The following is a 24,266-nucleotide window of genomic DNA, read 5'->3' on the forward strand; positions in this document are numbered from 1 at the left end:
AAGACTCGACATGACGCTCCATAGCACTGCTGCTATATTCACAGTAGCTAGGGAATTGAGATAGCTTAAATATCATTCACCTGATGAAGGGAAAATGAAAATATGGTGTATATATACTATGGTATAACCATCTAGCCATAAAGAAAAATGAAATTATCAACAATGAACGGAACTAGAAAATATCATATTGAAGAAAGTAACTCAGACCCAGAAAGACAAACATCACATGTTCGCTCGCATTTGAGGTCCCTAGCAACAAATCTTCAGATATGGACACATAACCAGGACTAACTGCAGAGATCAGAAAAGAAAAAAAGAAAACATTGCCTGGGTGAGTCATACTACAGATGATTTGATAGTGAAAATGGGAAAAAATGGGGGTGGGAGGACAAAGTAGAAAATAATAGGATGTCAGAAAAGTCTTTAGGACTCAATCTTAACTATCTACCTAAAACTACCCTAGAATACACCTAAGTCTTTGTGTAAATAAACAAATCGAGTTTAATGAAACTTTTCTATATGGACTTACAATGTTCCCTCCAACAGGCAAAAACCATCTATCAGAAACTCCAACACCACGCAGGAGAAATTCTCTTTAAAGTTGGTGGTCAGGGTTGTTCAAGATGCTCCCCCAAACATTACAGGCAACTGCAATTTGCCCTCGTGGCCCCCTTCCACCCAGCGGTGGAGGTGGAGATAAGTTCCTAGTATTGAAGACACCATGCACTTGAGACACAAGACCCACAGACCCCTGAACTGGAAGCCTCCATAAGAACTATCTCTAGGGAGGGTTTAGAGAGAACATAATCCCTGACTACATGCTACATAGTTGTCCTCATACCCACAGATAAGGGTAGTCTTCACCCCTTATCAAGGAAACTTGTTTTTGCAACAGAAAGAGACTGCTGCAGAAAACTGCAACCAATCAAAATGCAGAGTTGTGCAGTCCAGTCTTAACACTTACTTCTACACTATAGCTCCAATTCAGAAGAGAAGACAGAAGGATTAGAAGAGACAGAAGAATAGGGCGTTTGCTGTCAGACTGTGTCTGTAAGTAATGTAGCACCAAGTGACTGCTTAAATATGAGCTGAACAAGGACAACAGCAATGGACTGGGGAAGGGGAAGCATGAGGCCACAGCCCTACAAAAGGAACTAGATGCAGCTAAGGCACACTGAGTGCCAAGAAAAAGAGATTTCCGCAAGGAAAAGCATACTAATTGGTTATCTAATAACACATAGCCACCCCTGAAATCATACACGCAAGCAGAGTAGACTGAAGAGTAGTATAGACTGAATGAGTTGTACTTATATATTTGAGGAAAAAAATTGTGAGTGTGTGTTTGATTTTTAAAAAGAGACAATCATTTTGAATTTGAAAGAAAGCAAGGAGTGGTTTATGGGAGGGCTTAGAGGGAGGATAAGGAAAGAGAAAATATTTATATTATCGTGAAAAATAAAATACTTTTTTTAAAACAATTAAAAAGAAGAATAGCCAATTTTGATGATTCAATGTTCAGATTGGCCCTCTCACAATCTCCTGCTAATTAGCAGAACAGCAACCAAGCATGCAAGTGCCCATTTGAATCAACTAACAATATTTACTTATATATCCTTAAGTTTGTCACAATTTTCATGTTATCCTAAATCAGATTAGTCATTTTCCATATTTTTAATTCTATATTTTATCTCAATGTTAATATTGGTCCATGCAGTAAAACATATATGTGTTCACTCCATAAAAATATTGGGGACAGGTAGATGGAGATATGGCTCAGAGGTTAAGAGCACATACATAAAGTTAATAAATAAATCTTTTAAAAATGCATATTCTGGGTTGGGGTTTTAGCTCAGTGGTAGAGCACTTGCCTAGCAAGCGCAAGGCCCTGGGTTCGGTCCTCAGCTCCAAAAAAACAAAAAAACAAAAAAAAGCATATTCTGTGCTAAATCCTTTTGTGTTATATGCACACAAAAAGTTATGCCAGATGAAAAAATGCAGATGCAGAAGGTCACATGTTGTATGATTCCATTTGTATGAAATGGTAGGCACGCATAAACCATTAATGCAAACTAGGTATGTGATTGAGTCTTTTGCTTATTTGCTTCATTGTTTTTCATTTGTTTGGTTTTTGTTTGGTTGGTTTCCAGTGATAAAAACATGGGGCCAGCAAAATGGCTGCATTGGTAAAGATACTGAAGGTCAAGTCTGACTACCTGATTTCAGTCCCTTGAAAACCCATGTGGTAAAATGGAAGAACTGACCCCTGCAAATTGAACACTCATCTCCACATGCATATTGTGGCATGTGTGCATTGTGAGCGTGCTCACACACATACAAAGAAATGAGTAAAATCATTTTAAATTCTACGACGTAGTGAGTGCATTTTAAAGTACATAGCATGTGAATTAAAGCTTGACATCAATTCTAACCACCTGATTTCAGTTCCCCCCAAACTGACACAGTACAAGAGAACGGCTGACTCCTGCAAATTATGCTGAAAGGTGCAAATATTTGGTTAAAAGTTATAAACTCCACCCCTGAATAGTACATTTTACAATTTATAGCCCCAAAGTCCAGACAAATTAACCTCCTAATGCATTAAAATGTACAATTCTTGCTATTTGTGAAGAAATGTCAGTACCTTCCATAGACAGGAAAAGAGCCAATGTCTTTTCTAAGCATGTAACATAGTTTATTAACTTTTTGCAACCATTGATTAATTTGCACAACTATTACCTGTTAATTGTGAAAGAAGTAGAATACTAAAAATGCAAAATAGAATTTTGAATTTAACCTGAAGATACTATAATTTAATGAGTGAATATAATTGTTTTGGTATTTCCTTTGATACACACACCCTTCAAACCTTTAAGTGACTCACGTATGAGAAATGGCTTATAGAATTGGTCCCTAGCAATGTGGTGGAAATTTCTAAGTGACTTGTAAGTAGAATGTATTGCTGAGCCTCTTTGAATTTAGACTAGCCTGATGACATCAGAGATAGTTGTGCATATCCAGCCGGTGCCTAAAAAGGTTTAGAGCATCTTGTTTCCCTGTTTCAGTCTTCCATCCAACGTTAGTAGAAGCCAGAGCTTACTTGTTGGAGAATGAAGGACTACATGAAACCAAGGTGCCAGATGAGAACATGTACACCATGAACAAGCATAGAAGAGAAGAGACATTCTGCTGATACCAACTGAAGTACTCCTCCAACCTATAGATTTGTGTATCTAGACAGAAGCAGCATGAGGTCAAGCTTTGTGGTTATTTCTGGCAGCTTTATCAAGGCCAAAGGTAACTGATGCAGTATATACTTTGACCTTGTTGTCTAGTTTCCTAGAAATTGGCTCTAACTAACAAAAAAAAAATTGAGATAGTACTGAACAGCTAGCAGCATCACAGAGAAACTCAAAACCAAGCTTCCCAGAAGCACATTATGTTTGTGAACTGGACATGAAGAAGAACTTGGTCTTCCTCAAGCTTCCATTTGTTTTCAGAGCTTGGAACATAACTGTGAAAAGCAAAGGTGATCTCTGAGAAGGGCAAGGAAGAAGTCTGGCAATAGTGACAAGGACCAGGCAAGGTGTGCAATCGAGACCCACAAAGAAAGGGTGTCCAGAATGGATAGGAGAGGCCAGATTGACAGCCAGGGCAACAGGAAATTAAATGATGAAATCTGTGTTTTGGGAAGAGGGAGCATGGATGACAAGAAAGCACCAGCCAGGAAACTATTTAGGAGGCCCTGGCTGAGAGTTGAAGGGAAAGTAAAGAGGATTAGTGAGCAAAGGCTGAATACAAATCTATTGTGGAAAGGGGACTCACTGTTAGGAGGGCCAATTGAGGATCAATTCTCAAATACCTTTTCAGGGTTCTGAGATTGTGAAAGTGATGGTCGCAGAAAAGTTAATTCAATGACTTAGTTTCCCTTTATGGGAAAAAGATTCACTGGCCATGTTAAACAGTTAGTTTGAAACAATGATGGAAACTGTAAATATTCTGTAGACACGTGAAGATGAGATGCAACTGGGATGGGACACAATAAGTTGTACCTTTCAAGGACAGAAATGATAGTTGAAAGGAAGGAAAACATGATGTAAAGATAGAAGCCAGAGGAACAACATTGTTGAGAAAATCCATTTGTTCCATTTAACTAAAAGTATTTTGACAAACATGAATATCTGATTCAATTCACAAATTCCTGCTGAAAGTACATTATAAACATCTGTTTTGGTATCACTCCACCCTAAACGAGATCTTACGTTAGATGTATCTTCCACAAGGTATTTAGCTCATGAGCATTATACAAAATAATGATGCCAACTTTGACCAAGAGAAATATTTAAGTTAAAATTGAGCTTATTGGTAGCAGCATCAGTATAGTCTTGAAATACAACCAAAGCCAGACCCATTTTTTTTCTTCTGTTTGCACAGCACAGCCTAAACGCCATAGTTTGTTCAGTAGAAACATTAACACAACTGCCGATAATGCTAGCCAATGGTATTTTTCCCCCATGGTACTTATGAAACAGTCCTGGCAAATGAAGGAAAGCAGCACACACTGCTAATATTTTGGTAGAATTATGTGTTTATTCTAGCACTGTTAACAAGAGAGACATATGCACCCAAGGAGCACAGAAGAATGCTGCTGATGTAAATGAATATTTACTCAGCATTCCGTTCTCTTGTCTTTCCAATTGGGAAATGACAAAAAACATTCTGATCATAGAATTCTACTAGCTCAATAAACCAATACATGTAGCACCCTAAGACATGTTGTTGGGAACTAAGGGTAACAGGAAACGACAAAGTGATGGGTTAAAAAGAGAAGAAAAAACCTTTTTCATTGAAACAGGGAGAAGGGCATGCAAATCCAGAATTTTTTTAAAAAAGAATATTTTCAAATAGTTACTTAAGTCAGCTGGTCATAGCTTGCATAACTATAAACTGTTTTCTTTCCTTTAGCTACATGCCCATGCCTTCAATACTATACCTTCCCAACAAGCATATAGCCATGCTACCTGGCACACAGCAGAGCAAGATGATGACTCTCCTTGGACTGAAAACATCACCATGATCAGAAGCATCAATTTTTACTAAACTTGATAAACAGTTACACTGTTATTCAAGTGACATTTTTGTGTATTCTTCACATCATTCTAGTCTAATCATGGAGCATAAAATCAGAAAGAAAGAAAGAAAGAAAGAAAGAAAGAAAGAAAGAAAGAAAGAAAGAAAGAAAAAACAAGAAAAAAAGGAGAGAATAAAGGGACATTCTTCTAAACAACCAGCCAAATGCTTTTCAAGGATGTCAAAATCATAAAAGACAAAGACTGATTGGAGGAGACAAAGAAGCCATATGAATCAGAAGCAACCTGGGGTTCAGGACTTTATCCTGGAGCAGAAAAGGGATGATAATAGGATGACTGAGAAAATCCAAGTAAATTATGCATTTGAGTAACATATCACACACACACACACACACACACACACACACACACAGAGAGAGAGAGAGAGAGAGAGAGAGAGAGAGAGAGAGAGAGAGAGAGAGAGAGACTTAAACATGTGCTCAGAGCAATCTTTTGGGAGGAGATGGAATAGTTCTAAGGATTAGCAGCTTTGCACAATGATACTTTATGATAAACAAGTCCTGCCTGAGATACAGGCACTGTCAACTGAAGAATATGCTGAAATTCTCGAAAAGACAAAAAGAAATCAATTAAAGCTAAAGCTATCATTAAATGAGCAACTGCTCCACAGAGAGCTGTTAAAAGAATCATTTTATTTTTATTTATGTATGTGTGAATCTCTCTCTCTCTCTCTCTCTCTCTCTCTCTCTCTCTCTCTCTGTGTGTGTGTGTGTGTGTGTGTGTGTGTGTGTGTGTGTGTGTGACAGATTGCATATGCCTGGAGTTCTGGGCAGTTGTGCGTTACTCAGTATGGAGCTAGGAAATAAAATTAGATACTCTAACAGCAGTCCCAAGACTCAGAGTCTTAATTACTTCTTCGTTGCAATTCTATAACTAAAGAATGTCTTATTTTTCAATTTATTTATGGACACAGACATCTGACAAAAATCAGATAGCATTCATTGTAATACAACTGGAAATGCAGAACTCCAGCTTTAAATTTTAAATACAGAGGAAAAACTGCACTGCATTGTAGTTCCTCAACTACTACATCTTTCCAACAATTTACGAAACCAAAATTGTATCTTGCTGTAGTGATTTACATTTACATTGTGGCTTTTTCACCCCAGAAATATGATAAAATGTACTTGTATCTCCCTACAAAAACAATTCAGAATAAATTCTATTAAGTAATTGAAGCAGACACTTCTACAGAACTTCTCATACTTCATTCTTCCCGACGACACTATCCGACTGATTTCATGACTGTTTATAACGTCAGTGCAGTTATATCCCCCTTGCACAGTTAATAGGTTGAGCGAATTGAAATTTGGAATTCATACATAGTGACACTGGAATTTGACCCAGAGCTAGACATCTCTATTTTGCCTATTTGCTATGCTCTTGGTTCGTGAGGATTTTGAGTAACTACTTCTAGATGCTGTTATTTGCATCACAGTTAGTTATATGCTAACTGTGCAGAGCGGCTTTGTACAAGCTCAGGCAGATCTCGTGCTGCTAGTGATCCCTCAGTAATGCACATCCTATCATGTGCCTCCAAGTGCAGGCTAGTCAATGCCAACCCACAGCAGGTAGAAACCACTGCAGACATACTCCAGTGTCACCTTGTTTAGCTTCCAGCAGCTAACAGAAAAAGGTATTTCTCAGTCCCCCTATCAAAAGGTAGAATCCATTTCTCTTGACTTTGTGTTGCCTAATCCTGTCATTCTCTTTGACCAAATAACTGGGATTAGTCATACGGTAAGTAAACCCAAGGCCTATGGAGAAACAGTCAGATACCAGACAGTAAACCGAACCACAGTGAACTTGCCACACATCCCAGATCCAAGCAGTAAGTAGGCAAGTGGATGTGTCCAGCTCACACCACTGAAAACAGAACCCCCCAGTTAAGCTAGAATCTAATTTCTGACACACATATGTCCATGCTACTGAGGTCTGGGCAAATCTGTAAAGCAATCTATGGCAGTAGCTCTCAATTGTCTAATGCTGCAACCCTTTAATACAGATCCTATATTGTGGTGACTCCCAAGCATAAATTTGTTTTCATTGTTACTTCAAAAGCCTAATTTTGCTCCTGTTATGTATTGTAATGTAAATATCTTATAGTCAGGATATCTGACGTATAACCCCTATGAAAGGTTCATTCAGTCTCTAAAGGGGTCAGAGCCCACAGGTTGAAAACTGCTCGTCTGTGGAAATAGCTAACTGAAACAAAGGTGGATCTATACTTCCCAGTGTTTCTGGTGGAACTTTAGCCATCCCCCTGCCCACAGCTACACCTGTTGTGGCAGAGCTTCATGATGACATTTCCTTCCTTTTTGCTTCAATCTGTCTTCTTCCTTCCTGCTTCCTGATGTCACCTTCCAACTCCACTGCATTCACCCACATCCTGTCTTTGAGGAAATTCGAATGAAGACACAGATCTTTGGCTGCTACAGTTTTGCATAATTTTAAAAAAATCTATCTTCATCGAATAGGTTATCCCAATTGTTCCCAATATAACCAGACTTACATTTTTATTTCTAAACCATAGTGTTTCTGCAAAGTTCGAAATTGTGCATATATTAAATAAAACATATTTTTAAAAAGTTGCACATATATCTAAAAATGGCAAAATGACACTGGTAATTGTGATGGCAAGCTTTGCACAGAGTCCTTGTGAGTACAATGAAAATATTAAACTTTTTGTGCTGTAAAAATATCTCATTGACACATTCAACTAATGAAAGGAATCTTTGTGTACTATGCTAATTTTCTTTTTAATTTTCCAACTTTCTTGTCCAATGAACTTGTCTATAAATTCATTGTATAGAATGGTTTTAGATTCAGTCAATGAACATTCATGTGAGCTATAATCTACCATATCTTTGTATAATTTAGGAAGCTAATGAGAATGAGACACAGAGCAGAATTTTAAATATTTTTCTATGAAAAGGGCACTTTTGAATGAGAAAAAAATAAAACTACCATGATTCGTTAACTCCCCTGCATCTAGCTGCCACCAAAGAGAACCAAGTATATATTAATATTTAAAAGAGGAACAAATTATTCTGCCTTTTTAAAACTCATAACTCTGAATGAGCAATTTCAACTTAAAAACACTGATCGTGAACCTAAATACTTCGTCATTTCTCTAATCTTTTCACCATATGAGAAAAAGTAATATAGGTCTAGGGATGCATATCAGTTGGTAGAATGCTTGCCTAGCATTTCTGAATCTTAAGGTTCCATCTCCAGCCCTGCACAGGCCAGATATAGTAGCTCATGCTTGTAATTCCAGGACTAGAGAAGTAGATATAAGAGAATCAGAAATTAAAGGCCAGATGTTCAAGATCATCCTTGGCTATGTAGCAAATTACAGGGCTGACTAGGGTACAGGAAGTTATACATGGAGAATGAAAAAACACAACTCTCTTAAATTTTAACAAGTTAAATTTAGAAGATTAGGGCTGGGATATACAGACTTCTTTCCTAGTATGCATGAGGCCCTGGGTTCAATTGCAAGCACTGCTAATAATAAATCAATAAACAAATCAAGGAACAATTATTGCAGCAGAATAGCAAATATATTTGCTGAGTGTAAGCCTCAGAATGTCTAGACCAATGGTGACCTTCAAGTTTGAGAACCATCTCTATGCTACCTTTTGTGTCTATTCTTTCAGTATTTTGACAAACAAGCACATTCTGACCATCCAGTTTATTGAGCGAGTGTATTAGTGTTAAAACCAGACTCTGCCCACCTATTTATAGGTTTGCTAAGACCAAGAGCAGTGCTCTCATAAAATGTGAATGCTGTATTTTTCATTGAACTTTCTAATTGAAAGAAGTCTGACTCATGATGTTGACTCCAAGAACTTCAAGATACTCAGTTTTGATCTTGCATTTCTATAAATACTTTGCAAAATGTCTTTGGATCAATATTTTTCAGTTTCAAGTTTTCTTCAATTCTAGTTTTAATAAAGTCATGAAAGGACACTGGACAAAGCCCTCGTTTGATGCTCCCCAACCTGTATGTACTTCCTAATAATAATAATAATAATAATAATAATAATAATAATAATAATAATAATAGATTAGTGGTTAGTTATATAACAGGAGAGATAGAATTTGTAGCATGATGAAAGTCACAAGAGAACTGTTGTGGTAGCTTAAACGAGAAGTAAACCCCATAGGCTTAAGCCTCTGAAAACTTGGTCCCGCACTGCATGAGACTGTTTGGGGAGGTTGTGCCAAAGTGCAGCCTGAATGGAGGAAGTGCATTTTTGGAAGCAGGGTTTGGGAGCTGAAAGCCTTAACTCACTTCCAGTTCATTCCCTGTGGTTTATTCATAGATGAAGATGTGATCAATTGTGCCCTGCCTACCTGCTGTCATACTTTCTGCCATGATTAGCTTTTATCCTTCTGGAATTGTAAGCCCATGGAAAACTCTTCCTTATACAAATTACTTTTGGTCAGAGTGTTCTATCACAACCACAGACAAATAACTAATACAACTGCCCTTTCAACACAATACCAGGAAATAGATCTGTGTGCATTACCATCTAAAATGCCAGGACAAATACAAAGTTCTTCATCTTGGCTGTCAATTAGGAGGAATAAAGTTAAAATTTAATTTAAAATTTAAAAATTAAAATAAAAATTTAATTTTTAATTTAAAATTTAATTTCATGCCATAGATGAAATTTAAGTATCACATAGATTTCTGGACAGGATAGAAGACCTTTAAGGACTTTCCACTCAAGTAGAGAATACTAAAATCTGCCTAGAAATGCTAATAGAAATAACAGTCAGACTTTTTGTAAACAATTGTCTTGCATATATCATCTAATTTCTTCCAAGACTTATTTTTTCAGACAAAACACATGATAATCAGACATTGAGAAGCTGTCAGTGTTCACATACCTGACCTTAAGATCAAGGCTTTCTGCTATAACATAATACGAATTTGATACCCAGGACCTTCTACCACTTCGTATGAACACCCAATTGGCCCAAATATAATAATTCTTTTATCATTGCCATTATTATTATTATTATAAATTATTTTTATTTATTCTGTTATACAATACATCCTGAATGCAATTTCCCTTCCATCTACACCTCCAAGCCCCCTCTCACCTTCCCTTTCCCCAAGATCCATCCCTCTTCTGCTGTTTCCCTTCTGAAAAGATCAGACCTCCGAGGGATATCAACTGAATACGACATAAATTACAATAACACTAGGCCTCATATCACGGCTGGATGAAGCAACCCAGTAGGAGGACTTTAAGTACCACATCTGTGTACAGAGACAGTCTCAGCTGAGTGAATCTGCCTGCCTTGTTATTCTAGAGAGATGTTGGTAAGATGAGTTTTAAAAAAAAGTCAGCTTCATCTCATGTGATCATCATAGAATAACGAAATGTGAACAGAGTAGCCTTGAAGAGAAAAGCACATTGCCATTTCCAGCTAGAGCTGCTTCGACTATTCTCCACTTTCCAACCTTTGAAGTATAGTTCATGCAAACAAATGTCCAATGAGATAAGGTTTCTGTGTGTTGGAATGAAGGCTGCCCCTTGGCCTATTGGCATGTGTTGGGTTACACCAAATCCACAGTGCAAGTGTGTCAAATTCCTGTGTTCCAACGCACTAAGCCAAAATGCCTGGGGTGACAGCTTGTTCTTGCTCCAGTGCTGACCATGAAAACTGTACCTTACTTACCAACTTATAAAATGAATTTCTAATCAACTTCTGCAATTATCCTATGCAGCTGTACCCCCTCACTCATCTGTTGATTACCACCTCTTCTACAGTCGTGATGGCAAGACCAAATTCTCAGCGCATGAAGTAGACATAAATTTATTTTTACTAAATCAACTCCTTAGAGCTTATCCTACAGTTTGTTGTTTATTTGGGGGAGGGGGGGTGTTCTTAATGTTATTGCTTTGATTCCAAGCTGTGTGGGTAGGTACACCTTTCATTATATTTTATTTTGGCTTGTTTTCCTTCCTGTGTCCTGGTCATTGGATTTGAATCCAGGCCTTTTGGGTCTATCCACTTCTTTCCTTCTCTGGTTTCCTCCATCCATGCTGATAGCATCACTGTCCCCAAGAGTTCCCGGTGCTCACTCTCCAAACCCTACAAATACTAATTTCCCGTTCACTTACCACTATTATCATTATCCATCAACTTTCATTCAACTGCATTCAACAAAGAACCAATGTAAAGTTTCAGCTGGAGAAGAATTGGACTTTGTTCAAAACCCAAAATACCAGGCAACCAAATCCAAGATTCCCCTGGCTCAAGACATTAGCTAAAGCAGATGTCTTACTGTAATAAAGCTTAAGTTGTCAAAGCTTTTGTCACCTAAGGCTCCTCCTTTCCCTTCTCCTCTATATCTTGTTCTCAGAGTACTTGCTGCTACAACGGAAAGATGAAGTTATCAAAGGTGCAACCTGAGAATCGATCCAATTCACACTTCAGCTCTTGTTTCCATGAGTAAGACAGAGCTACAGCCAAAAAAAAAAAAAAAAACCAACAACAACAAAGAAAAAACAACAAAGAAAAAAAACATTATTTTGTTGTTCCTAAAGGCAACAAAACTCAGTGCACTCCACCTCTCCAAAGATTTCCTGGGCTCAGTGTTCTGCTCTTGGGTCCATCAACATGATTACTTAAGAAGTGGCTGGTTCTCAAATTCCTTTTTGTTCTAATACTTCCTGAATGTCGTTGGCTGTTTAATAGCTCTGATGAGGTATAGCCAGGATCATTTTTACGGTTGCATGTAGTTGTGGTGCTTTTTTGACAAAGAGCTGGCATTTCTGAAAAGCAATCATTTTAATAGCCTCTCTGTGCTGGTTCCAATGTTAATAAGAAGTGTGTAGAATTTCCATGGTAACCAATCTCAGAAAGTCCCAGAGGTAGCTGCTCACTCCTCTACTGAATCTTCCAAAGCTGTTACTACTTCCCTTATGGAATCTTCAAAGAAAGGATGCAAAACACTGTTCTCCTACACTTGTGTTTATTCTTATTGCAAAGGCGACATAGCAGCAAAGCTTAGTGTGTTTTCTGGAAATAATGAGAATCTTCCCTTTTTCTTTGGCTGAAGTCAGTTCACAGATCAGATCATTAGACCTTCTAAAGTGCACATTGATGATGATTTTCATTTTATCATCAAGGTTGTATAATCATCACCTGTATCAAGCTTGAGATCACATTCATTAGCCTACAAAAGAGATACCCATTAAAAATCAATCTTCAGGGGCTGGGGATTTAGCTCAGTGGTAGAGCGCTTACCTAGGAAGCACAAGGCCCTGGGTTCGGTCCCCAGCTCCGGAAAAAAAAAAAATCAATCTTCACTGCCTCCCCCACTCCCCCCAACCCCCACCCTACACCCCCCACTTGTCAATTTCTGACCACTACTAATCTACTTTCTACCTGTATTTGCCTATTTTGGATCATCCATCTATATACAATCACAAACCCAGTGATCTTTTGCAGTGAACTCCTTCTTTCCCACAATGTTTTCAAGACACACTCCTGTGTAGCATGCATCAGTACTTCGTGTACTTTGTTACCAAATAATCTCCTTCTGTGTGACTAGGCCATGTTTTGTTTTCCATTCATCGAGCAGCTGATAAATGGTTGGCTTGCTTCCATCATTCTACTCATATGAATAACACTGCTCTGACACACAAGCATACAGTGTGGATGGGACATGTTTTCATTTCTCTTGGGTACATAACCAGGAGCAAATTGCCGAGTCATAGCTTAATGCTCTCTGACACGTTTAACAACTGTCAAATGACTATAAAAACTACTGCGTCATTCTACATTTCTGCTAGTGGCACAAGAGCATGATAATTTTTTTCACATCTTGACAACAGTTCCTCATTTCAATCTTATAATAGTCTTGATTTGCATCACCCTAATGGCTAATGAAAACATCAGTTTTTACCAGATGGAATAATAATTAATTTCAATGTTTACACACTCCATTCCAGGTGTCTCTTCCATATTATGACATTTGTAATCATAACCGCACTCTATGTAAGTAATGGTTTAGTACAGATGCAGTAAATTTTAGAATACGATGTAATGTTCCCAAAAGCATGCCTCCAGGATCTAGGAGATTCACTGTCAACACAGACTTTCTTAGCCCTTGAGCATATTTTGCTATGAACCATAATCAGGAGTTTACCATAAAAAATAAGTTCATAGTTTTACAAATTCTGATTATATTAGGAAATACATCAGAGTCTAAGTTTATTCATCTGACCATTGTAACCAATTGATCCATACAGCAAAATTATAGACTTCTCAGATAGACCTGGAATTAAGTTACCAAAAATCAAAGGATATACAACATATATAACATCTTCAGTGAACTATCAGTTTGTCTTAGAGTTTCCATTGCTGTGAACAGACACCATGACCAAGGCAACTCTAATAAGGGACAACATTTAATTGGGGCTAACCTACAACTTCAGAAGTTCACTTCATTATCATCATGATAGGAAGCATGGCAGCAACCAGGCAGGCACGGTATTGGAGAAGAAGCCAAGATTTCTACATCTTTTTCCAGAAGAAAACTACTCTCTTTCAGACAGCTCAGAGAAGGATCTCAAAACCCACCCCCACAGTGACACACTTCCTCCAACAATGCCACACCTACTCTAACATGGCCATACATCCTAATAGTGCCACTCCCTGGGTTAAGCATATCCAAACCACCACACTGTTAAATGATGAAATCAATATTATGGAGCTCAAAGTCCAACCAGACCTATCCATCTTTCTACTCCAGGCAAATTTCTCTAGGTCTCTCAAGCATAATATACTCCCTCATTTTATGCTTCTGTATGGTAATTCTTCTGCACACAGGTACACTGACATGTGAAAGTCAGAGAACAACCTCCATGACAGCATCAAGAATGACACTCATCGTGTTAACACAGGGATTCTTACTGGCCTACAGCTCACCAATTGGGCTAGTCTGACTACCCAGGAAACCCAGTCATCCCCCCGTGTCTCCACCTTCCCAGTGTTTGGATTAGAGGCACAAACCACTCCATTATTGGATATGTTTTATTTATATTCCAAACATTATCCCATTTCCTTGTTTTCCATCCATAAACACCCTATCCCATCCCTCCTCTGCCTTCTTCTATGAGGGTGCTGCCCCTCCCCAACCACCCACCCCTTCCTGCCTCCCTACCCTGACATTCCACTATACTTGTCAGGACCAAGGGCTTCTCCTCCCATTGGTGCCCAACAAGGCCATCCTCTGCTACATACGCAGCTGGAGTCATGGGTCTATCCATGTGTACTCTTTGGATGGTAGTTTAGTCCCTGGGAGCTCTAGGTTAGTTGGTATTGTTGTTCTTTTGGAGTTGCAAACACCTTCAGCTCCCCCAATCCTTTCTCTACCTCCTCTAATGGGGACCCTGTTCTCAGTTCAATGGTTTTCTGTGAGCATTTGCCTCTGTATTTGTCACGCTCTGGCACAGCCTCTCAGGAGACAGCTATATCAGGCTCCTGTCAGCATGCACTTCTTGGCATCAGCAATATTGTCTGGGTTTGATGACTGTATGTATATGGGATGGATCCCCAGGTGGGGCAGTCTCTGGATGGCCTTTCCTTCAGTCTCTGCTCCACACTTGGTCTCCATATCCCCACCTATGAATATTTTTGTACCCCCTTTTAAGAAGGATGGAAGCATCCACACATTGGTCAACCTTCTTCTTGAGCTCCATGTGGTCTGTTCCATTTAGCATTTTCATGTGTGTTCTGAACATTCAAACTCAGGTTCAGATGCTTAAGAGGTATGAGTTTTATAGACTAACTGAGGTATCTTCCCAGCCCTATGTTCCGTCTCAAACAGAGCCTTCTCTGGGATGTTTTACTTGATGCATTCCAGGCCACCTTAGACCCCATGTCCATTTGATAACACTTCCGTGACAAATTATCACAAACACATACATTTTCCAAACTTTTGGGAGCAGGGTTAGGAAGATGAAGGTATCTATAAAGTTGTGTACTTAGGACAGGGAGTTCTAGAGGAGAAATTGTATCTTTGTATTTTCCAGCTTCTGGAAGCTGGTACATTCCATGGCTCACGCTTCTTTTTCCATCTTCAAAGCTAGTAGTGTGGCATTTTCAAAATCTCTCCCTCCTCTCCTCCTCCTTCCTTTCTTTTTCTCCCCCCACTTCTGCTCCTTCCCCTTCCCCTAGAACTTAACCCTTCTGATCCCCTCTTATGAGGAAATATGATTGTATTCACCCTACTAATATACCCCACAATAGTCTCACACTAACAAAGTCTTTTGCCATGTAAGCTGGCATATATATATATATATATATATATATATATATATATATATATATACATTTAGAGATTAAGATATGGATACAGACATCTTTGGGTTGTCGTTATTTAATCTGCCACAGTCTCCCTGTCATAATGGCTCAGCACACTAAATGACTGTAGAGATGTATTCAATGACCACTGCTGCCTCCACATGCTATAAGTACTGTACAGAGCAAGGCTTGTGTGTCCCGTATATTTTCCCAAGATCCACTACATAGCTGACCGTGAATACATTTTAATGAGGCCCTAAGTGACCATTTTGGTTTTGTTAGAACAGAGTTGCTGAAGGAGAGCTAAGACTATTTTGTAAAAAGGCACTAAAAGGACTAGCTGAGTAGTTCGGATTATCAGGAGCAGTGACACGTGGGTTTTGGTTTGTTGTTTTTTGCTTTTTGTTTTTTAATTCCAGCACTTGGGAGGCAGGGGTGATGTATCTCTTTGATCCAAGCTAGCCAAGGATACACAGTGAGAGATTGTCTCTATAGCTCCATTCCATACACACTGAGCTCTGTCAAATGTGCCTCATGAGAGACCAACATGATTATAATGGTGTTATTGGTCTAAGAAATCAAAATAAGAACAGATTCAACTGAAGGCAAGATGAACAAGCAGGAGGACACCATGGCAAGGGAGTTTGGAGGGGGGAGACAGAAAAAAAAGCAGTGACAATAAGAATAAAAAGCCTGAGAAAGATATAAAGAGTCTCTTTAGATATCCTCACACTTCCTTCATATCTTTTTTACAATGAGAGAAGTAAGAATTTCAAGATTTGAGGAGAGGAGAGGAGAGGCGAAGAGAGGGGAAGAGAAGGGAAGGGAGAGAAGGAAGGGGGAGGGGATAAAGGGGGAAGAGAGAAGAAGAGGGAGGAAGAGAAAATTGAAAAGTTATTAAAGACCTCCTGGCCTTGTAACCAGATGCAATCAGGAAAGTGTTAGTGGCAACCAAAATAACTGACAGAGATAAGAGACTGTGTTCAGAGGAAAGAAATCTATCATTCTGCTCCAGGTTGAGCCATTCAGGGCTCATCCTGAGAAAATTTCTCTTGGGAAATTTCTCTTGGGAAATCAGAAAATGTACGCCACATGCTTGCAGCAATGAGCACCCTTGGGTGATCTAAAACTCTGGAACATAAGGTAGTTTTAGGAATATAAAGATGAATGGGAGTTCGGCTTTCAGGCACTTCAACAGCTGCAAGAAAACAACTGGCTAAAATGGAGGGTAAGAAATACAGAAGTTTTTAAAGTAATGGGTATATGTCAACTCTCATTTGTTTACAGGATGCTTGGCATGATAGTCCCATGTACCCCACCCCTGAGTACCTACTTCTGCTTGTTTTACATTTCTATACATGTTTCCCTAGATATCAGAGTTATGCCTCTAAAATATTCACTTATTTGTGTTATACCCTCAGGCTTCCAAACTCCCAAGTTCCCCCATTCTCCTCCACAGCAGAGTCCCTCAGCTATCTTTGAGTGGTGATTCTTACTGATAGGATTTCCCTGAACACTGCAGGGTGTTTGGCCACTTCCCTGGCTTCCTAAATAGTTGTCCCTAGCAGAAAGCACCCTGTAGCAGACATCATAATGTCCTGCCAGAGATGCTCATGTTTAAATTCCTGGAACCTCTTAGTACATCATAGAAAAGAATTCAAGTTTCAAAAGCAATTAAAGTTTGCTGATCAGATGTCCTTAAAATAGTGAGATTACCCTGGATTACCGGGATGATCCCAATGTAAGCGTAAGTATTTTGAAGAACGTCAGATGGAGAAATGACTAGAGAAGAAGGATCAAAAAGATAACCACATGGCTAGCTTTGAAGATAAAGGGGGAAGTGCTGTTGGGAAAGGAAAGGCTGCAGATCTTAGCAGGCTTTAGAAAGAACACAGCTCCACAGGCATCTTAAATGTAGTGGGATTCATGAGAACTGATCTCTAGAAAGAGAATAGATTTATACTGCTTTAAGCCACTAAATTTGTGATCAGGAAACTGATACAGCAGCACTACTAGATATAACATCCCAAACATCTTTATGATTTTCCAACTGTCTCTTGAGGACAAATCCACTGCTAGGTTAAGAGTCCCTGGTGTTTAATTTTAGCTGCCAGGACAAGGAACTGAGATGTATGTTTTACGTGTCAAAACAAAACTTAGCCTACAGGTTCTCCCAGCATCTCTTAGTTTTTTCCTGGCATACCCTGCCCCTAACCCTGAACTTTCCAGACCAGAAGCTGGGGCTGCCTGTCCCCCCAGAGGCTTTTCCCTATATAATCCAGATATTTTGTTTTCTCCTTCTTCTTCTTCTTCTTCTTCTTCTTCTTCTTCTTCTTCTTCTTCTTCTTCTTCTTCTTCTTCTTCTTCTTCTTCTTCTTCTTCTTCTCCCTCCCTCCCTCCCTCCCTCCCTCCCTCCCTCCCTCCCCCCTCTCTCTCTCATGTTTTCCCCATGGTGACTTCCCTGGTCTCAGTCACTGGGGCCAGTGAACTCACCAGCATGAGAGCAACTTCCCAATAAACCCGCCTTTAATATAATCTAATCTATCTTGAATTGGCTCATTTCACCATTGATGAAGAAATAAGCTATCACCTGGTTCTAAATAATGGATTCCAAATTCCTCAGACTCACATTTCGGGGCTTGTAGTGATAAACACTACCCTGCCTGTTGAACAAGAGCACCCAAGAGATAATCAGATACTACCACTCCACCTAACTGCTCATTTAACCAACAGGCTACATCATTTCACATCTTTGCACTTCTGGGAGAGAATAGAAAACATGCTTTGACTCTCATGCCATTTTTATCTATGCTTATAGGTTTTCTTCCGCAATGTGCCTGATTTCTGTTTTCAACACATTGCTATATCAAAAGCTGTCATTGCTACATGTACTAGGTTGGAGGTACCCTAGCCACCCCATCTCAAACATATTATTGCATTTAACTCATTCTTTTTCCTGAAACTCTGGTGTTACCAATGCCTTTGTGCCAATGCATTCTCACTTTTTTCTTCTGCAGGAAAAAAATCCACCCCCACCCCCAGAAGCTGATGAGATGGCTTACCATTCAAGTGTGAGAACCTCAGTTTAAATGCCCAAGACACACATAAGTCTGGTCATTGCACCATGCATCTATAATCTCATACTTTAAAATAGGAGGTAGGGAGGGGAGAATTCAAAGCTCTCAGTCCACCCAGAGTGGCCTATGGACTACAAACAAACACACAACTAAACAAAATACCCTGCTTCAAACAAGGTGAAAGGTAAAAACCAACATCTGAGGTTGTTTTGTAACAGCCACATACATACACCTCACATAGACACACAAATACATGCAAGAAATGACTTTACATCTTCTTGTAAGTTATGTTTATGTCATATTTAAAGATCAAATTCAACTGTTCTCAAAAGAGTGAAAACCTCCAACACCCTGCCCAAAAGACAGTGAATCAATTCTGGCCGCTCATAATGCTAATCTTTTTATACCATGCCCTCATTAAGAACTGACCCCATATTGGTAATTCTCTGTACTTTTGGTATGGAGAGAAGTAAGTGTCTTCAACAGAAAGGAAGAAAAAAATTGGAAGCCATAGCTACAGAAATTATTGGGATTCTGAGTTACCCAGGCTGGCAAATATCCAGTAACATATGGGCACAATTTCAAGTCTGGTTCGCAAGAATCAAGGGGATTCCAAGTTTGAAGGAACAGGTGGTATTCTCCTATCAGAGTTAGGGGCAGAGTTTGGCTGCTAAAGAACACAAGTTTGCAAACATGTGTTGATTGCATCACCATACTGTGTGACCATGCATCTGACTTGGGTAAAACAATCCTGAAGCACATAATAAGAGAATGTTAACAAAGTCATTCCTGATTTTGTCTAATACCTCTCAGGTTTAGACCAAAAACATGCATTGGTGAGCACTGAGTTACCACAAGAATAGAATTGTGGGCATTTATGAGCATCTTGAGAGTGGAAACTGTTGTGTGCCCGATTTGGTTTAAAACCACAGTCTTTTGCAAATGGATATGGGCCATCACTTCCTAAACGCAAAGGGATGTGATCCATAGCTTATTAAACCTGAAAATAAATTCTCAAATATTCATGTGTACTTAGGGGAGTAGATACATGTATATGAAGATACTATAAGAGATATGTGAAGTCTGCAAATATGGCTCCAGGTGACATCTTTGTGGATTAAGAAGCAGAAGAAGGCACCAGGGATAAATTAGATTAGATCACCACCCTTCTGTAGGTATTTGCTAGGTACCCAGCCTGGGGTGTAACACTCAACCTCACAAATGCAGTGGTCCTCAGCTAGAGTGGGTCTGCCCCTAGAAAGTATTTGGACTGATCAACAGTTTTTTGTTGTCATGCTGGAATAAAGAGGTGCTTGGATGGCCAGTTTTATGTAAACTTGACAAAATCTAGAGGTGTCTGAAAGGAGAGAATATCAGTTGAGAAAATGCCTCCACAAGATCCAACTGTAAGGCATTTTCTTGATTAGTGATTGATGGGGGAGAAACCAATCCTTTGTAAGTAGTGCCATCCTTGGACTGGTAGTCCAGGGTCTATAAAGGAAAATCATGTTAACCATTGCAAGGAGCAGGGTAGTAAGCAGCATCCCTCCATAGCTTCTGCATCAATCAGTTCCTGTCTCCAGGTTCCTCTACTGTTTGAGTTCTTGTCCTGACGTCTCAGTGATAGACTACAATGTAGCAGTATAAACTGAAATAAACCCTCTTCTCCTCAACTTGCTTTTTGCTCAGTGTTTCATCACAATACTCTTCCCCAAACTAAGACAGGTGCTCCAGGGCACAGAGTGGGCAGAGGACAGGGATACTGCACAACACTGCAACACCCATAGCAGAGAACCACTGCACCTCAAATAGCAATAGCGCTAAAGTTGAGAAACCAGGAAAGTGCAAGAACCAAGTATGAGTGAACCAAAGCTCTCTGAAGCCTGTGGGTAACTATGCAGAGTGCCCACTTGCTGGGCTTTTACCATCGTTATTAAACTTTCTCTCTTGAGACAAAGGACACAACTTGCTTACAAGGAAAAAAGACAGGCAGTGCCCAATGGGATGAATTTTCCTGGGGTTTGAAAGGGTTCCAGGACATTCAACCTTTGAAAGGTAACCCAGACCATTAAATTTCAGATCTAGGGGTTATATTAGGATAGCTTGACCTCTACTGAGCCTAACCAGCATTGGACTTACATGCCAGGATTCTACCAACCACCCCATACATGCCTCAAGCATGAAAGGATTCCCACCCCTACCTTCCTACACACTTAAACCTTTTATGAGAAAAGTTTGTTCTTTTTGCTCTATGGCAATATATCCAGTTTTCACCGCCACAACAGGGTGAATGTTATGGTAAATGAGTTTGGTGTAGAGTGCATACACACTCTGAAATGGACAGAAGCATCCACTATTGCTGCAGCTCAAATTCTTGTTCACTGAACAGGAGTTGTTAACAGATAAGAATGTCAGCAAATATCTAATCTTAAATGTTGGTTTGCTTTTGATAGCTCTCCTTTCCCCCTTCTCTCTCCCTCCCTCCTCCTTTCTGTTCCTTCTATAAGATTCATCTGCTAATGTGTGTTTGTGAACCTGAAAAAGAATGTAGCCTCTCTTCTTCCCAAATACCAAGCCAGTTATTTTGGGTGTAATGCGCCTCAACTTTTCTTTTCCCTGACTATCTCCATGATCCAGTCAGCAATGTATTTGCTCACTTTTCATAATCTCTACGTCATGCAGCAGCAACAGTTACTTTAACTCAGTCTCTAACATTAACAGTGTATGGTGTTATTATTTGTGATCAATAATGCTAATTTTGTAGGGTAATATAGTAAAAGTGCAATCTAGCAGTTATCTTATGCTACCAGAGCGGAGAGGCTATTTTCAAACTGTTTGGCTTGGTTGTGTTTCCTTTATTTAACCTAAATCTCCAGCAATTACATAGTATTTCATTTCATTTCTGTAATGCTAACTGAGCTTTAAGATATTTAATTACAATTGATGAGATCTCCCTTCCTTTATGGAAACAAATCCCCGGCAATCCTATAGAGCTTGTGGACTAAACTGGGAAGGAGTTGGTCATTTTTTAACCAACTACTATTTATTCTCTAAAAGTATGTTGCCTTCCAAGTCCCCATCAACCACAGTTTCCCAATGGCTCTATTCCCCCATTCAGAACCAGAGAGCAAACATTTGAAGGAAATCAGATAGCTCCCTCTGAGTTCCCTATTTATTATTGACTCCTGATTCGTGTCTATTCTAGTAACTCCTAATTGTCCTTAGTGGAATTTGGGCGGATTTCCATGATATTTCAGACTAAGCACCAAAAGTATTCAACACCATAGATTTCTAAAATTACACCTTTAGGGAAAAGAAATCAAAACTAGAGAATTATAATAGTTATTCTACCCTGCCACCCAAACGCGTACACACAGTCAACATCCTTCAGAACAGTTTCTGAACTCTCAAACAATCTATTGGTAGATGTATATCATGTAATGTTTCATCGAATCAGGTTTGGTGCAGAGATTAAATGACCCTTTGATTGACTGAAGTATCCAAAAGAAATCAGAACATCACCTCTTCCCTCAAGTCCTGGAACCATTCCAAAGTGAACCCTACTACTCCTCCAGACACACTCATATGGTGGGCCCTTGGGGTGCACATTCTGGCACTATCTAACCAACCAGAGTCTACCAGCTAAAGCTCGTACCTCAGTCTGTGCATGGGAATTACTTAAAGACAGCCACCTGGAACTGCCTGGGACATCTAGCTTTGGGACTGTGAGACACATGGCGCCGGTCCCTACCTCAGACCTCCACACGACGTAAGGGTGGCTGCGACTGTTCGGTGGAGGTTGGAACTTCCTCTGCTGGAGCCATCTCCTAGGAGAAGCGAAGATGCCATTGGGGCCTCCCCCGGAGGAACCCAGGATGCTTGCAGGATTGCGGCCACTCACGGACCCGGTCAGGACAGAAGGCAGGTCCCAGGCCATGCTCTTCTTAAGACCACTGCGACTCAGTGGGACTTCGTAGTCAAAGTGGAAGCTGCCAGAAGGCGACTTTTCTTGCGGGGTACTAGGTGTGGAGAAAGACGAACATAGAGGTCTGGGTGCCGGGAACCTGGTAGCCCGAAGGTGCTGACTCCGGGGAGAAGAAGCTAAGCGGGAACCGAGACTCTCTGCAGAGAGCTGCGGAGAATTGAGTCGGCTTACTGTGGAGCCCCGCAGGCCATCCTCGGCGCCCATCTCACTCCCGCAGCCACTGATCAGGGCTGGGTCCAGACTGCGCGTCTGGCGCAGCTTCCTTTTGGAGAATCCCTTGGTCGAGGCCGTGCCGCCCGACGCGGGCGAGGAGCAGGAGAAGACACTGTGCAGCAGGCTCTGCGCGGACATCTCGGCAGGGTTGGGTTTGAGGGCCACCTTCTTCTCGTTTTCCCTCCTGGATCGCTGGAGACTGTGACCTGAGAAAACAAGTGGCTGGAGTAGGAAAGGGAAAAACTGCCAGGCAGGGATCACCGAGGAAGGTGGAAGGTAGTGTCCCGTTCACGCGCCACCAGCGCTCTCCAAGTGTTCCTGCGGAGGCAGAAACAGGAACTCCATCCCCAGCCTTCTAGGAAACAAGAGGTCCCGATCCCTATACGGTCTCTGAACCTTCCCCAGGTAGTCCAAGTCTCAAAGAGGCTAAGGGAGAGGAGGAAAGAGGTCAGTGACTAGCTGAGATCTCAGCTCCAACCCGTCAGCGCCACTCCCCCTTCCCAGCTGAAGGCGGGAGACGCTGCGCTCCAGCTCTCTGGCTCTGGACAGCCTCGAAGTCTCCAGCAAGCTCCTCCTCGTGGCCTGAGGACAATCCCGAGGGCTAGGGAGGAGGCTGCCTGAGAGTCCGCCTTGAGCGGGTCCTTGGCGCTCCGGACGCGGTGAGAACTCTTCTGGAGCTCCCGAGTTCAGTTGCCCGGCTGCGCCCCCGGTGCACCTTCTTGGTGACTTGGGGACCTCGGCTGTGCTTTGGGGGATCAGCTGGGCTGCGACATCCCCCTTTCTGACTCACGAGGCTCAAAAGTGTCTCTAAGTTCACGTTCCCGAGCGGTCCTGGTGCCCTTAGTGGGGCACCGTGTTTGCTGCGTCCCGGGCCTTCCGAGCACCGAGCGACAACTGTGGCAAGGAACTCCCCTGCTGCGCTCAGAGCTACTCAGTAAGGTCTGAGCTCAGAAAACAGCCTCCCCTCCGAAGCGGGTATCCGTGTTCCTCTGGAGAGAGACACTTGATATTTGCTGCCAACCTTGATTGGGCCCAGAGCTGGCTGAGAGATGTCCCAGCACCCTCGCGCCAGAGGGAGCGGGGAAAGGGGTGGCCCGTCCCGGGTAAGGCCAGAAGAACGCAGGGTCTGGAGCCGGGGCGGAGCCAGGAGCGGGAGAATGTAGAACGTGAACTTTTCCAGGCGCCAAACCTGGGAAGTAGCTCAGAGAGCCGGCAGCATGTCTCTGATACCCGGCCTCTAGGGAGAAAGTCTTGAGGACGGAAGTGCGGACCTTCTCCCCCGACTCCCCTCCCCCCAAGCTAGGGGCTTGCCTTTGCTGTCTCCACACAAGTTTCTGCAAAGGAAGGGGAGTGTCAGATTGCACCCCACCCACTGGTGTCAGACCCTCAGCCCAGGAGGGTTTTTCTGAACGTAGAGTTAAATCCCCTGCCTTCTCTCCTCTCCTCTCCTCTCCTCTCCTCTCCTCCCCTCTTCTCTTCTCTCCCCTCCCCTCCCCTCCCCTCCCC

The 24,266-nt window shown here is 41.0% G+C and overlaps 1 protein-coding gene across 5 annotated transcripts in view; it reads right to left on the reverse strand.

Annotated features, from left to right (window-relative positions):
• The window catches only part of Arhgap6 (Rho GTPase activating protein 6), a 536,433-nt gene extending 512,236 nt beyond the window's left edge, over positions 1-24,197 (reverse strand). For 3 of the 5 annotated variants that reach the window (XR_005498297.2, XR_005498298.2, XM_039100296.2), the window contains exon 1: positions 22,314-24,197. Coding sequence is in view for 3 of the 5 variants with exons in the window: in XM_039100296.2 (XP_038956224.1) it covers positions 22,314-22,898 (585 nt within the window). In the remaining 2 variants the exon portion in view is untranslated. The remainder of the gene's footprint in view (positions 1-22,313) is intronic. The other 2 variants (XM_017602284.3, XM_039100294.2) reach the window with 2 other exon arrangements.
• Between the last annotated feature and the right edge of the window lie 69 nt (positions 24,198-24,266).

This window comes from Rattus norvegicus, chromosome X (genome assembly GCF_036323735.1).
Source record: "Rattus norvegicus strain BN/NHsdMcwi chromosome X, GRCr8, whole genome shotgun sequence".
Taxonomy (NCBI): domain Eukaryota; kingdom Metazoa; phylum Chordata; class Mammalia; order Rodentia; family Muridae; genus Rattus; species Rattus norvegicus.